Source organism: Mastomys coucha, unplaced genomic scaffold (genome assembly GCF_008632895.1).
Source record: "Mastomys coucha isolate ucsf_1 unplaced genomic scaffold, UCSF_Mcou_1 pScaffold15, whole genome shotgun sequence".
In the NCBI taxonomy this organism is placed as follows: Eukaryota; Metazoa; Chordata; class Mammalia; order Rodentia; family Muridae; genus Mastomys; species Mastomys coucha.
In genome coordinates this window covers 59,050,139-59,064,744 of record NW_022196897.1, presented here as the reverse complement: position 1 = coordinate 59,064,744, position 14,606 = coordinate 59,050,139, and the positions used below count along the sequence as shown (strand labels likewise).

The 14,606-nt window shown below is 42.7% G+C and overlaps 1 protein-coding gene across 6 annotated transcripts in view; it reads right to left on the bottom strand.

Moving 5' to 3' along the window:
- Positions 1-14,606, bottom strand: part of Rapgef4 (Rap guanine nucleotide exchange factor 4) — a 293,101-nt gene that overhangs the window by 28,992 nt on the left and 249,503 nt on the right. For all 6 annotated transcript variants that reach the window (XM_031370606.1, XM_031370607.1, XM_031370611.1 and 3 more), the window contains 5 exons: positions 5,297-5,447; positions 3,342-3,430; positions 2,620-2,650; positions 2,337-2,415; positions 1,822-1,968 (listed from right to left, as the gene is read on the bottom strand). In XM_031370606.1, coding sequence (XP_031226466.1) covers positions 1,822-1,968; positions 2,337-2,415; positions 2,620-2,650; positions 3,342-3,430; positions 5,297-5,447 — 497 coding nt within the window. The remainder of the gene's footprint in view (positions 1-1,821; positions 1,969-2,336; positions 2,416-2,619; positions 2,651-3,341; positions 3,431-5,296; positions 5,448-14,606) is intronic.

Sequence of the window (14,606 nt, the reverse complement as noted above, 5' to 3'; positions counted from 1 at the left end):
TGCCAGCTTGGTGAATTACCGGAACATGCAATGCGACTGCATAAAACACAGGAGCGGATGCATCCACTGAATAAAAAAGACAGCGCTTGCGCATAGATAGTCACAGCACTCGGGATGGCATCAGAAATGACCACACAACAGGAGTGGGCACACCCAAGGGTCAGTTTGCCCAGATCTACTCTGCAACCATAATTATTTATAAAACCCACATAGTCAATCAGACAGCAAGTTAGGTTTCTTGATGGTAACAATGCCTGGTACTTTGGAAATAGAAAGGTCATTATTAGAAACTGTGGGGGCCACTTCAGAGATCTCACACGATTTTTAGTTGCAAAATATCTTTTTTTTTTAAACTTGTTCCCAATATGGAAGCTAACAGCATTAACTACTTTAAAGCATCTTTCTATATTTTATGAATCAGTTTATTGAATATATTTAGTATTTACTACATACCAGACACTAGGGACACATAAAGAAATAATAAAGAGAGATAAAACATAAACTAAAAATTCTAGATAACACAGAGGGATAAGGGGATAGGAAATGAGTGTGTGTGCATGTGTGAGAGTGTGTGTGTGTATATGTAAGTGTGTGTGCATGTATGAGAGTGAGTGTATATGTATGTGTGAATGTGTGTGTGTGAGAGTATATATATGTGTATATATGTGTGAGTGTGTATGTGTGTGAGTGTGTTAGTGTGTGTGAGTGAGTGTGTATGTGTGTGTGAGATGGGATAAGGGTCACAAAGCACAGCAGGGAAGAGGGTTAGAAAGTATGTGTCAGGGGGACAGTTAAAACTTAAGATAGGACATGGAAGGGCAGGCTTCAGTGGCACGCTAGCCTTGAAGTGAATGTCCAATGTATTGGGATGCCTATGGGAAGAATGCAGTAAATGAATTCAGAGGCCATCTTGGGTCTGGAGCAACTGACACAAAATAGAAGGAGAGGTCTTGAGAATCCATCATCCACTTTAAAATCCTGCATCAGCGGTATCTCCTACCTTCAGACAAGGCAGAAATGCTTCACTCCATTCCTAAAGGACCCCTCAACAGGCTGTGGAGCCATCGCTGGGGAATTAACCTAACAGCTCCTTCCTGAACCTTCTCACTGCATTGTGGGTGAACACTGCCCAAACCCCTGTCACCATGAGGTACGGCTTTCCTTTACTTCCCAGCTGCTCCTGGTCTGGAGCAACTCACTAGCACACAGTGTATCTAATTCATCCTTTTCTGCCATTGCTACATCTGGCTATACAAGATGATACAAAATAATGTTTCAGGTAAATAGAGTAGGGGAAGAGGACAGGAATTTTAGTCCCAGGTTGGGAAGTTGGGGAGTGGAGTACCCCCCTCATGATATTAGAGCAGCTGAGCTCTGCTTGGCTCTACTGGGGAAGTGGGGAACTGTCATCAGTTGATAAGAACAAGCCCCCAACCACTCCAGCTGCAGGTTTGTAGGCACCTGGACTCTTTGCTTGTCAAACTCCATGTCCCCTAAAGGTGCACCTTTCTCAGGAATCCGAGGCCCAGTGAGTTTCTTATGGTTTCCACTGAAAGAGCCCCAGGCTGACATGGATGCCAGAGACTGCGGGCACAGCTGCCTCCCATAAATCACTTCTCACTCCTTTGTGTGGGACTCTGGATGTTAGACATTTCATAAGCCCGCCTCTTCACACTATATTTCTGTTATCCCTGGGAGCTTCCACAGTCTCTGCCATCCTTCTGGGTCACCGTGAATGGACTCAGTTTCTCCTTGGATGGTTTTTATTAGCCAGGATGGCTTATTTCATAAATAGACCACAATGCAAATCTAAGTTGTTACCTCCTCCAGAGTTCATCTTGACAATGATCAGGCCTTCCCCAGAGCCGAGTTTGTCGGCTACTGCGCTGATGACTTCCTTCACAGAGGCAGCTACGGGCACACGAATGGTGGTATAGGTGTGGTCAATGCAGTAGACCTTGAACAAAACTGCAGAGACAGTTGACAATGTGAGACAGTAGTCTCCGCCATTCAAAGGAAAACATAAGCTATGCATAGTATTTAGACATCTGTGGTCAAGGCCTGCTCCGCTGGGGTGGGGAGAGTACTTAGTGCTGGCATCCAACCAAGCCCCGAGAGATCCCACATCCTGACAGTCAGGGAAAGGCAGTGTCATTGAGGTTTGGGCAAGCATCTCAGCTCTGTCTGGATACCAGACCCCAAGAACATAACTTATCAGGGGACCAAGAAGCACACCCAAGAGCAGTGCTTTAGTAGGTTCAAGACGATGGTTTCCAGGAGGCAGATTTTAGCCCAACTACAAATATTCCATGGGAGAGATTGGAGAGATTGCTCACCCTCATCAGAGCCACGAATAGGCTGACGCTTCTGGGCCCTCTCGTCACCTGTGTTGAACTGCTGCAAAAGCACCTTGTGCTGTAAAAATAATAAGCACAAGTGTGTAAAGGAGAGTGACTAACAAACCATGACAACCCGGAGAAGCAATTAGAGCCCCGGAATGAAGCAAATAGGTTTTGTGTGCACAAAGGAGACATCAATTCGCTATATTGCAATCCAGGGTCTCTGGATAATCTTGGTGCTACAGGGTGCAGACAGTGTTGCTCTCTGAAGAGCCCTTACCTTCTTCTGTGGAGCTTTTGCATCTTCTGAGCTACAAAAAGTAGAGAAAGCACACTGTTGAATGCCATTGCCATTGTTCTTTCAGATTGCTTTATTTGTGTGTCACTTTAATCTTACGTTAGGCATTGAGATTGCACGGTCTCTCTGGACAGCAATGGGTGACTCCCTCATTTTAACAGTAAGAGGGCCAAAGCACAGAGAAGCAGCGAAGTCACTCGCTCTTGTCACAGACCTGAGGTTAAATGCTGCAGCTCCTGGCTTTCAAAGTCAATCTCCTGATATACTCACTCTCCAGTACTTAATTTAATAGTCCATTAATAGGAAACTCCCCAATTCAGTTCAAGGTCAGGAATATTTGCAATGGACAGCTTTAGCAGCAGAGAATGAATTTCCCACATAGGTGACTGTTTTCAAATGTACTCAAATGCCATGGACTGATTCCTCGCTAAGTTGTCTAAGGGAGTCATGTATCTAGACCTAGGCTTGTCAGAGGGCAGCTTCCCTCTCTATAGTCTGCTAACACAAATGGCATCCAGGTCCTTCTGCTCATCTGGTCTCACTGCTACCTGTGCCCTGGGCCCACAACACAGACCAGAACATATGGCTAATAACAGGCCAGTGCTGGCCATTTTTGCAGGCAAAGACTTCTTTGGAAGATGTTCTAATCATAAGGCAGGTGCTCACTTGACGAAAGGACCCCCTAGAGCAAAGTCCCTCCTTACATCTGTTTGACAATCTTCTCCAGCTCTGGCAGCTGTTCCTTGAAGGCAGCCATCATTCGTGCGTCATCTGATACAGACACGTAGAACTCCTGCAACCGCAAAAGTCACAGATCTTAAGAACCGAAAGGTGCATATTTCTCTAGACAGCAACAGAGTCATGCTCCTACGCCATGCGTGTTGCTAGCACCCCCAGACCATAGTTTCTTGGAAAGAAGGAGGTGAGAGGGGAGAGGATGGGAGGGAGGAGGGAGAGGAGGAGGAGGAAGTAGTTATGCATTCACATTCAAAATTGCTAACAACAAAAGGTCCCGGAGCTAGAGTGTGGTGATGAAATGATTGTATGAATTGTGTATTTAAAAACAGCTGAAATAGTAAGTGCTATGTTCTTCCCATTTTGCCACAGCAAAATTAAAACAATAAACTACAGTGGACTCACGTGGTGAGTGTGAAAGAACACACAAAGTGTCTGGTTTTGGAATCAGACACCTTACAATCTGCACTTTTGAGGCGTCTTTAAATCCATTTCTCCCCAGGGGATTTTAATATTTATTCTTCACATTACTTTAGAGTTTTCCACTTATTTCCTATTTACCACTGGCGTGGTTGTTAACAGTGCAAACGCAGGCAGAGCCCTCAGCCGGAGGCTTGTGTTACAGTTCCACCTGATGCTCTCAGAGCTGTGCTGACCACTAGTAGTGACATCAGCACCTCTGCCCATGTCTCTCAGGAGCAATGGCTTCCATGGCGGGCTGTGACCATCATGCCAGTCACAGGGAGGGGCCCAAGTCAGTACAGGGTCCCAAGACACCATATTTCTTTACTCCGTGAACTCCCTTCCAACAGCAGTCCATTTTTCTAGATGCCTCATCAAAGCTGACACAAGCAAAACGGAAGCATGTTTTTCTTTTTTTTTTGGAAAATTAATTTTAGAGCAAAGTATTATACATTTTGAAAGAGAACCACACTGTCTTCTACCTGTACAGGAGCGCTCGGTTCTAGAGGGGGAGTGAGGACGGTTGTTCCCTTATCTTGGGAGATTCATGTTCCATAGTATCAGTTACCTGAAATCAACTATCGTCTGGAAACAGAATTCCAGAAATAAATAATTCATAAATTTTATTACAGTATATTATAGTATTTTCATATCAGTTATTGTTTACCACGTAGTGTGCTGAATTGACAAATTTCATTCTGAATAGATATGTGTTGAAAAAAATATACAGAACTTGTTATATTAGCTGTACAGGTACTACCTGGGGTCTTGGAATATGCCCGTGAATATTGGGGTACTACTTAATCCAGGGTCAAAGGCCAAAGCCCATGCTGCATGGATGAAAGGCAGCTGAGCTGGAAGCAGTGTTGACCAAGTAAATGATGTCCGTTCAGAACTGCCCCGGCTGCCCTGGCAAGTCCTCATTAAATCAGTCCACCTCTGAGCAGCCAACCCCACCTTCCATTCTCCCTAGAGCTCTTACTCCTAAGAAAGTGAGTAACTGAAGACAGACCCACATGCACAAAAGTGTCTGCTGTACAGTTATTGTAGGAAGGAGAACGCAGAACAGGGTGGGCACAGATAAATGCTTTTGTGGATTGCTCCTGATGGAGCATTAGAACCTTTCATTACAAAGATCACGCTGACATGGGAAAAATCTTTACAGAGCTAAGTAGGAAAAAAAAAAAAAAAACAGCCTGCAAAATGTTGGGTCCTCATGCGATTCCAAGTCTCTCAAACATGCAAAGAACACAAGAGCGGACTGTAACGCACTGCGATGGCAACCACTCATGGAACTGGAGTGGCAGGACAATGGCTGATGTTTTCCTTTTATTAAACGTACCTGACAGTGAACATGCCAACAAGGTCCAGAACTGGCAATTACAGAGTCTCTATAGAATTTGTTGTACACCTTGTGTTAGGGGATAAAAGAATATTCTTGGGATGAATCACCCCCACGTACCTCCAGGAAAGCCATAGCCACATCATCTTCTTGGAGGAGATCACCATACATGGCTGCCCATTGCAGAACCAAGCGGATGACCCTCCTCTTGTTGTTGAGGGCATAATCCATTCTTTCCTGTTCTGTACCTTGAGAAGGCTGTGCATGGTAAGTGCCAAGGAGTCAAGGAAACCACAGAGCCACTTCCTACCCACTTCACTTGTGCTACATGCAAGGCATAGAATGACAGATCTCAGCTTTGGACCGATGCGATCTCCCACGTTGGTCCTCAAGGAAACTCTCCCTCATAGTGTCAGAAGCACACACGTGCACATTCTTTGTGATTCCTGATAGCTGACTGAGGAGTTAGACTGCAGACTGCACAGACATGACAAGGATTCCAGCAGGGTCCAGCCTCAGCTCTTATTCTCCCTGCCTGGCCTCTACCTCACCCTCCAGGACAGTAATATTATTTCCCATTGCTTACCTCTGGGTATTTTGCCCCATCCTGTTGGTCCCCTTAATTCAGCCCACATCATTACTATCCTTCTTTGCATGATTTTCGATTTAACTCTTCTGGGTGGGTACCCCATTCTGCTAGGACCATGGCTGGTACAGTGTTTATATACACAAGCTAGGAGGATGTAGATGAACTCACTCTGCATTAGGGAGCCCCTCATGAGGTCTCCAGACCCTACCACATCTTTGTCTCTCATCCAGAGCCACCGTCTACTTGAGTATCAAGTTGAGCACATGTGGCCAACCATCTTAACTATAAACCCTGTGAGGCTTGGGGCGATGTTTGTCCTGTGTTTTAGACCATGCCAGGTGCTGCGAGCCTCCGTGGCAAAGTTTTCATTTATTCATCAATAGAATTCAACCCTTAATTGAGTGTCTATCACATGTCTAAAGTAAAGGGTCATATTGTCATTAACACTCTTGTACAGACAATAAAAGAATTTTAGATTAGACACAATTTTCCTTTTTTAGTGATTTACAGGAGCTCATATCATGATCACCTAGTTCATAAAACAACTTAGCATTTATAGTTTATGTTATAAACTATACAAAAAAAGTACTTTGGTGAAGCTCTATTTTAGCATCTGATGACAAAAATGTTTCCTTTCTAAAAGTGGGCAAACCAACACAAAAGGAACATAAAAGGCTATGATTATCTAGGGAGAGGGCACAGTTGGTTTTGAGTCCAAGACTCTCGAGTCTGGCTAGTTTCATTCCCACTGAACAGCATTCCTGAGCCGTGTAGCAAATAACAAGACCGGCTTCATCTTAGCCGACAGCTGAGGCTTAAAAGGCACCATAGAAAACTGCCTTGTGGCGGTGCCGTACTCAAGAGCTAAAACAGCAAAGGGCCTTTCGGAAAGAACTATAAATAATCATGATCAAGGTAAATGACAGAAACTTAAAGCAAAGGTTTACTGCATGTAAATGGGTTGCAAAATGGCTTTCATAAATTGAGCACGAGATTCATAAAAAAAGAAAATTGCTCAACCTGTATTGCTACAATTCTCTCTGAGCTTACAATAAAAAAGGGAAGACAGATCACTTTATGTGAAAATTATTTCTTTTCTGATTAACCCTTTGGTCTCTTGCTTATACATATGCATAACTCACCATTTTTCTTTCGTAAGAACTACAATACCGGGTATAAAGTTTTGTGACTACTGCATCCGGCAGGCAGACAATAGCACTGTCAGGGGTTGCCTGAAACCCAGGTTCTGGTTGGCTCAGCCGTGGAGAATCTGAGCCTGGGTTCTTTGGTTCCCACTGTCTATTGCTTTGATTTGGAGTGAGTCACTGAGAACTACAGACCTCTGTTTGCTTGCCTGAGGAAGTAGTGAGATGAGACAGCTTTCAGCTTCTCGTTAGATATATTTATTAACACTAACGTAAGGCTGATCCAAAGAGAACTAGGTACCACAAACTAACATAACAAAAGTACGCTACCTTTTCATAGTCCTTTTTGCTTAATTTGATACAACCCTGTGTTTTGTGTGGTGCTATAGTTTTCATATGGTATGTTCCCATCAAGATTCATGTTTGGGCTTTAATGCTTTAATGCAGCACTGCAAGGCTATGCCTTTAAGGGACACTGATGTTTCTGTTGAGAGACAATATTAGTTCTCAGGAGTGGACTGGTGCTTTCTAGAGTGGATCATTACACAGCATGTGGGCTTCTTTCTTGGCTCGTTCTTGTTACATGCCCATTAGCCTTCTGCTTGGAGTGGGATGATGCCCTCAGCAGACACTGAGGAGATGTGGCCCCCTTGAAGTCCCAGCCCCTAGAACTGTGAGCGGATACATCTCTTTTCTTTATAAATGATCTACTGTCTGGTGTTCAAGTGCAAAGACAGAAAATAAATCCAGACACATGGAAACTGGGTTTAGCTCAGGCTTTGGAAGGTTCTATTCTAAACTTTGATTTCTAGAGTCAGCAGAATAAAGTAGGGATGGCGAAGATGGAAGCAGGGGTGTGGGCTTGGACAGCCTCGGTAAGGATGAGGTAGGAGACCTATGGGCTCTCAGTAGAATGTTTTAAGGCTCCTGCTATGCCAGGCTCACTCTGAGCTCACTCTACACCAGCTATATTGACTTTAAGCTGTAGCCATAGCATATACTCTCCTCAACCTTAGGCTTCGCTCTATCCACTTTGCTAGAAAACCAAATGATAATGCCTATAAAAAAAATCTTCCTGATAACCTTCTTCTATGAAAATGTGCATATACTTTTGAGCATGTCATACCAACTTTAAAAGAAAATCACACGGTGCCCTGACTATCTGTACAGTCTAGAGTCTTTAAAAAGATTTCATTACATATGAAATACGATTTAGAATCACTTAAAGATGGTGACACCATACAAAGGAAATGGAGGCTTCTACTGAGCTGGTGTATATAGTGGGAGCCCTTGCCCTAAATCTATAAAAATAACCTCAAGCTGAAATGAGGAAAGTGTTGATTTTCTTTTTAAAAAGATGCATTTGTTTTTGTTTCATGTTTATAGGTGTTTTATTTGTATGTAAGTGCATCATGTGCATGCAGTACACATGGAAACCAGCAGAGGGCACTGGATCCCCTGGAACTCAAGTTACAAATGAACCACCTTGTGGATTCTGTGAAACAAACTCAATTCCCCTGCAAGAGCAACAAATGCCTTTAATCACTGAGCCATCCACATCTCTAGCCCCTTGATTTGGGTTTTAAGAGGCAACTGTATTTTAAAAATAAATTAGTGAACTATTAAAGAGAACTCCAAATATTTTACAGATATGTGGGCAAAAAAAATCATTCAAGCTGAGTTACTTATTAATAAAGACACTCCATAAAGTATGTGTGCAGTGGTGGGGATATCGTGGAGCTGGGCCCTTCCAATCTCTTGGAATATTGCATTGGATAATATGCTGAAATGAAAGAAGAGACTCTGTCCTAGCTGCATGACAACGAAAGAGTTTGGAACACCAAGTTGATACCAAGGGTATTTAATTCTAATTAACCAGTGATCTTTACTGGAATTGAGGAAGCATGCCCATGTGCTGGTTGGGCAGTGTCAGCTGCACGCCTGTGACTAATCCTCAGGCTCTATAGAATCCCTGCATGCCAGCGCTAAGGTTTTTCTCTACTTCTCTGTTGATACTGGAATCTAGTTGTTTTTTGTTTGGTTGTTTGGTTTGGTTTTTGCCTTCAATAAATGACAGAATACATTGCTGAGCAGATTAATATGATAATGCTTCAAGAGTATGTAGAAGTTTGCATTTATAAAACACCTTCAGCATGCCCACACGAGCACATACATAGAATGTTCCCCACCAACCTAGGAGGTTTTCTTTAAAGATGAAAAGTCACTAAGGTTCTGAGGGAGGAGATGTGCCTGCCAAATGCCTCAGAAGGAAATAGCAGGGCTTACAAATCCAGACAGGGCTCTTTCTGTGCCCACCGTCCCAAACAGTGGTGACAGGGCCTCTACACTAGTGTTTTTGCTTTATATTAGTAAAAAAATAATTGCATTTGGAAAGCAATTTTTTTTTTACTTTATTTTTAAAGCTTATTTTTATTTTCTGTGCATAGGTGTTTTGCCTGCACATATGTCTGAGTGAGGGTGTCAGGTCCCCTGGAACTGGAGTTACAGACAGTTGTGAGGTGTCATGTGGGTGCTGGGAATTGAACCTGGGTCCTCTGGAAGAGCAGCCAGGGCTCTTAATTGCTGAGTCATCTCTCCAGCTCCAAGGCAAGCAAATTCTTAATATGAGATTCCTCTTGTTGTTGTCATTGCCATCGGAACCACCGTCCTCTTCTTCCTCCTTGCACCCCTCCTCCTTCTCCCCTTCATTTTTCTTCTTCTCTACCTCTCATCTCTAATTTCCTAGAGTCATCTCTAGTCAGAGCCACCCAGCAGATAGGACTGACTAAAACTAGGGAAGAAAACAGAAGGTATGTTCATCCTTTCCTCATGAAAACTAAGGACTGATTTTTTCCCCCTATAGGAAAATAACTGATTTATTTCAAACTCTGGCCTTTTCTCTCACAGATGTTTATACTTACTAAACTGAGTTAGGTTAACATTACTGTTATAGCTAAGTTCCCCTTCCAGTGCTTAGACACCTTCACAGGCAGCATCCTGCATGTGTGTGGATTCCTCTGTGCTTGTGTGCCTCGTGTGCATACCCATGTGGAGGCCAGGGGTTGGTGGTACATGTCTTCCTGGGTCACTCACCATCTTGTTATTTATTTCCCTTGAGACAGGGATCTAAGTGCTCACTGAATGACTAGACTGTCTGACCGGCAAACACCAGAGATCCTGACCTTTCTGGCTAAGTTAGAAATCATTCCTGGCTTTCTTATATGGGTTCTAGGGATCTGAACTCAGCCCTTGTGTGTGCACAGTAGACATTTTGTTGGTTCAGCTACCTCCCCAGTCCTGGAGTCAGATTCTCAGGACATACAGCTTCGGGGAGTGTTTCACTCCCACAGGAATCTACTCCAAGCATGAGAAGGGTTGAAAGTCTGTAAGAGAATACAGAGTTTAAATGGCCAAACTCATTACTTATACATAGCTGATTTCAGGTGGGGCAGGAGTCAGTTTTCATAGCCTTTTGATAACATTTCCTTCAACTCCATCATGAAAACGGAGGCAGAACAAGATTAAATGATTTCCCAGATTTTATCAGTGAAACTCTTGGGACTGGAACTCAAGGACTCAGTCCCCCAACAATTTTCCCCCAGTCCATGTTGCTATGTTTTATTTTATATACTATTCACTTCCTTATTAAACATGCTCTATCTACACAGTAGATTTAGAAGTCTGTTGGGCATTGGGGAATTGATTGGAGATGGAGAAAAATGAGCCCAATTCTCAAAGTACACAAAGAACATGCAGAAAATAAAAGTGCAACTGCTGCTGCTTGGGTAAACTGAGTCAGGGAGGCAAGACATGCTAATGTCTGAACTAGACCATTGGCACTGCATTCATTACTGTCAATGGCATCATGACTAATCCGATGTCACATTTACCAACTCTCCCAGTCCCAGCCTGAGCCTTTTCTCTAAAGGAATCTGCATTGCATGCAGGAGCACTGAGTCAGAACCCTTAAGAGTTAGGTGGTCCAGGTTTTAAAGACATAGTAGATCTCTCCGTTTATTATTTTGGGACTGGGCACAAAAGAGTCCTCAAACACTGGCTGGTTAACTATTGTAAATCATTACACAATTTGGAAAGCTAGCCCAAAATGTACTTAAAAAAAAAAATTCAAGAATTTTCACAAGTCCTCCAGACTTTTACCCAAATGATTGAGATCCTTCTCCATGACAATGTCAAACACAGATCACATATCTGTTTCTAAATAAGTTTATAATGACTTCAATGCTATCAGGTACAGGAAGTCTACACAGATGTCAAAAAATACCTGGAGCATCTTTTAAACAGGAACATTCATTATTGTTTACTGAATCTATAAGACGACAGGCAAGCTCTCAGAGAGACTGTCTCCACGGACAAGGACCAGTCGGTTCAACGTTGTGTCCTTTGATTGAGGAGAGACTACATGTGTGTTGAGAGCTGAAAAGGGGAGAGGTGAAGGCCACAAGGCAGGCTGCACTCTTCCCACCCTCCCACAGCAGGCTTGATATTCTATTGAGTCATTTTCCTCATACCGGCTCTGCCGTTCAAACACTGTAATTATTTCATATATTTTTACCTAGTTATTATCTTACTCACCACAGGCACCTGTAATTTTTCTGTATTTTTTTTAACTGCTCATTTACTTATTCTTAATTCAGCTAATAATGGTGCCATGTATTAAAATTATCACAGGGAAAGTAAGTGAAAACCTCCTAGGATGTGGAGACAGCAGATTCATTACAGCCTACAACAGGGAATCAAATATTATGTATACTTTTTGCAGTAAGTACATGCTAATTATGCAGCTATTTATAAAACACTTATCAACATTCAGACTGATACTCTTCAATGTTGTTGTTTTTGAAAACCCTGCTTTGCATACAAGATCTCTGCTTGCGACTGAAAACAAACTTTGGGGGTCATCTGCCCACCGAGGAGACAAAGCTTTTGTAGCCCTTCCCTTATGCCAAACTCCTCGAGATGGCACAGTCATCATGGCGGTATTTAATGGGGATGTCAAGGCTTATAATGTACTTTCACACACATAGCCTCATTTGATCTTCAGAACAACCCCAGGAGTGGGCAGGGTAAGGATAATTACCCCTATTATACAGAGGGGTCTCATGGAGGTTAAGCGTAATTGCCCATAATGTGGTTGGTAAGCTGCAGATCTTAAACATGACCTTCTGGCTTCAGAGCAGTTACTCTTTCCACTCTGACCCGGGGCCTCTCTGCATCCTGCACGCCTTTGTGGAGCAGTTTAATGCCCTCCTGTCCTCTCCCTGAATGAGTGCTCAAGTTCTAGAATGGGGCAGCCTCGGCTCACATTGGTAAATCTGTTGTCTGTGTAGAGCCTTGACCCTCAAAGGTGGGGATGAAGCAGGCTAATGGGAACAAGACGTGAGGGCTACTGCTGCAACAGATGCAGTGTTCCCTAGACCTTAGCTGCTGTACTCTTTACTGCCCTGCCTCTGGAAACCAGGGGCACAGGATGCTGCTCCTGTGTTTATGTGCAGCTATTAGCTCCAGGCTTCCAGAAGCGTCTGCGGTGCCATGAATCTCCTTACATGTCTCCCACTTTCTTGCTTAGAACATTTTTTCCTTTACTGATTTCCAGAATTCTTTTCTTTTGTTTTTGTTTTTGTTTTCAACTTCTTAGCATTCTCCTTTCAAGTTTCAAAGGAGGATCTGAACTTAGTTATAGCCAAATAGATAGGACATGACCGTGGGTAACATCCTGTCAGAGTTCACAGTTTCTGTGAACATTGGTGGCGTAATTGGGAGCACATTAAAAAAAAAAAAAGTATGATCTCACTTCTCCCATTGTAAGAAGCAGGTTTAAGAGTTCATACCCTATGAGGCTGAGGAAATTTCTTTGAGGGTCTTTGCAGCTTATCTGCCAAGATGGTTTTCTTCAAAGCAGAACATCATTTTCTTATGGACAAATCAAAATCTCCTTACTGGAAAGAAATTCTCAAATTCCATGACTGCAGAGGGGAAGTATCCTGATGGTCATATACAGAAAAACATTTTCCAGAATTCAATAGGGACCACAATGGTAAGACTTGGCTTAAGGCAAATTTAAGCTGACAAATTTTTCCTTAGAAATCTAAAGAGGGACTGGGGAGATGGCTCAGTAGTTAAGAGTGTTAACTCAAGCAATAGTTAGCGTTAAGAGTGCTGCACTCAAGTTGGGTTCTTAGCACCCACACTGGGCAGCTACAGCAGCCTGTAACTTCAACTCCAGAAGGAAGCAACATCTTCAGTCTCCATGGGCACACACACTCACTTGCACATACCTACGTGCAGGCATGCACATATACATAATTAAAAACAATAAAAATAGGTCATTAAAAAGATAAATCTAAAGGATGTTTCTAAAAGTTTACTTCATCTAAAGAATATGAACTTAATATTGCTTTATTAATCTTTCACCTACAATAAAAGCAGGTTTTGATACGCATCCCTATTGAGACCCCCAGCCAACTCATAACGACAATATTTCCAGATCAGTCTCACAGGGCTATAGATGATGAAGATGCTGTCTTCTTAGGATGAGAGCCTGCTATGTTTGTTTCTATATAGGATCAAAATACATAAAAGACAGTTTTAGCTAGAACTTAGTAGTGAATCTATATGCCATTTTTTCCTCTTAATTCAGAAACTAAATAAATTACTTCCATGTCAAAAGCATAAAATTTGTCCTGATACTCAGCCAAGGAAAATTAGTATGCTAATAGAAAATATTCAGCCAAAATTACTGCTGTATTTAAATTTCTGTATGTTTAAATATAAACCATTTATCACTTAGGATCCTTTTAGCTTCCATCAGAATCTGTCCTAAAGAACAAAGACCAGTATTCACTGACATAAAAACCTACTGGCAGGGTAAGTCCTTCACTGGTCCAAATGCTGACGATACCGCCACAGACCCCATTTTTGTGACTGACTCATTCAGGGCTATCCTAGAGTTCTTTACTTCCTGTACAATCCCCAGATGGTTGGTTCTAGTAATTGGGGTTGTATGCTTCCTATATTCTGTCTTAAATGTTTCAAATGCTTTTCCTCAGAAGCCCAGAAAGTCTCTTTGAATTTTCTCTGGCCCAGTCTACATGGGGGCCTTGAGATTGTTTGTGAGGGCAGCTAAGCAATAAGTACGACCAGACTGGCCCCCTATGATGGCTTGCACACTGGGGAATCAGCAGCAACATGGACTACAGGCAACTAAGGAACCGTGTTCCTTAACACACTCTCCTGTCAGTCTATACTGACTTCTCTGTTTACTTGGTCCTCTAGGCCTAGATGTCTCTTATATGTCACATGAAGTAAGTGGTACACCATTCCCTTTGGCCTCATATTTGGGGAAATGAGTATTGGGAGAATAAACAGCCAGCAAACACTAAGCATTGAGGGGTTGGTTATCAAAGTTCCAAGCTGGGTTAACTTGGTGGTGGCTTACTGAATGGGAGGCTACGGTAGAATTTAATCATAAAGCCGAAAATGAAGACGCTAGGAGAGCAGTTTGGTTAAAAACATGAACTCCCAAACACTGAAAACAAAACATTCTGTACCCACTCCCAAATTCTGGCAGGTTTTTCATAAAACTATTAACAGTGGTATGATGTCGGTGGGTTTCTCTCTTTCTCCTTTTTATGCCAATTGAAAAGTTTTGCGGGGAAAGCATTGTGAAAATGACAAC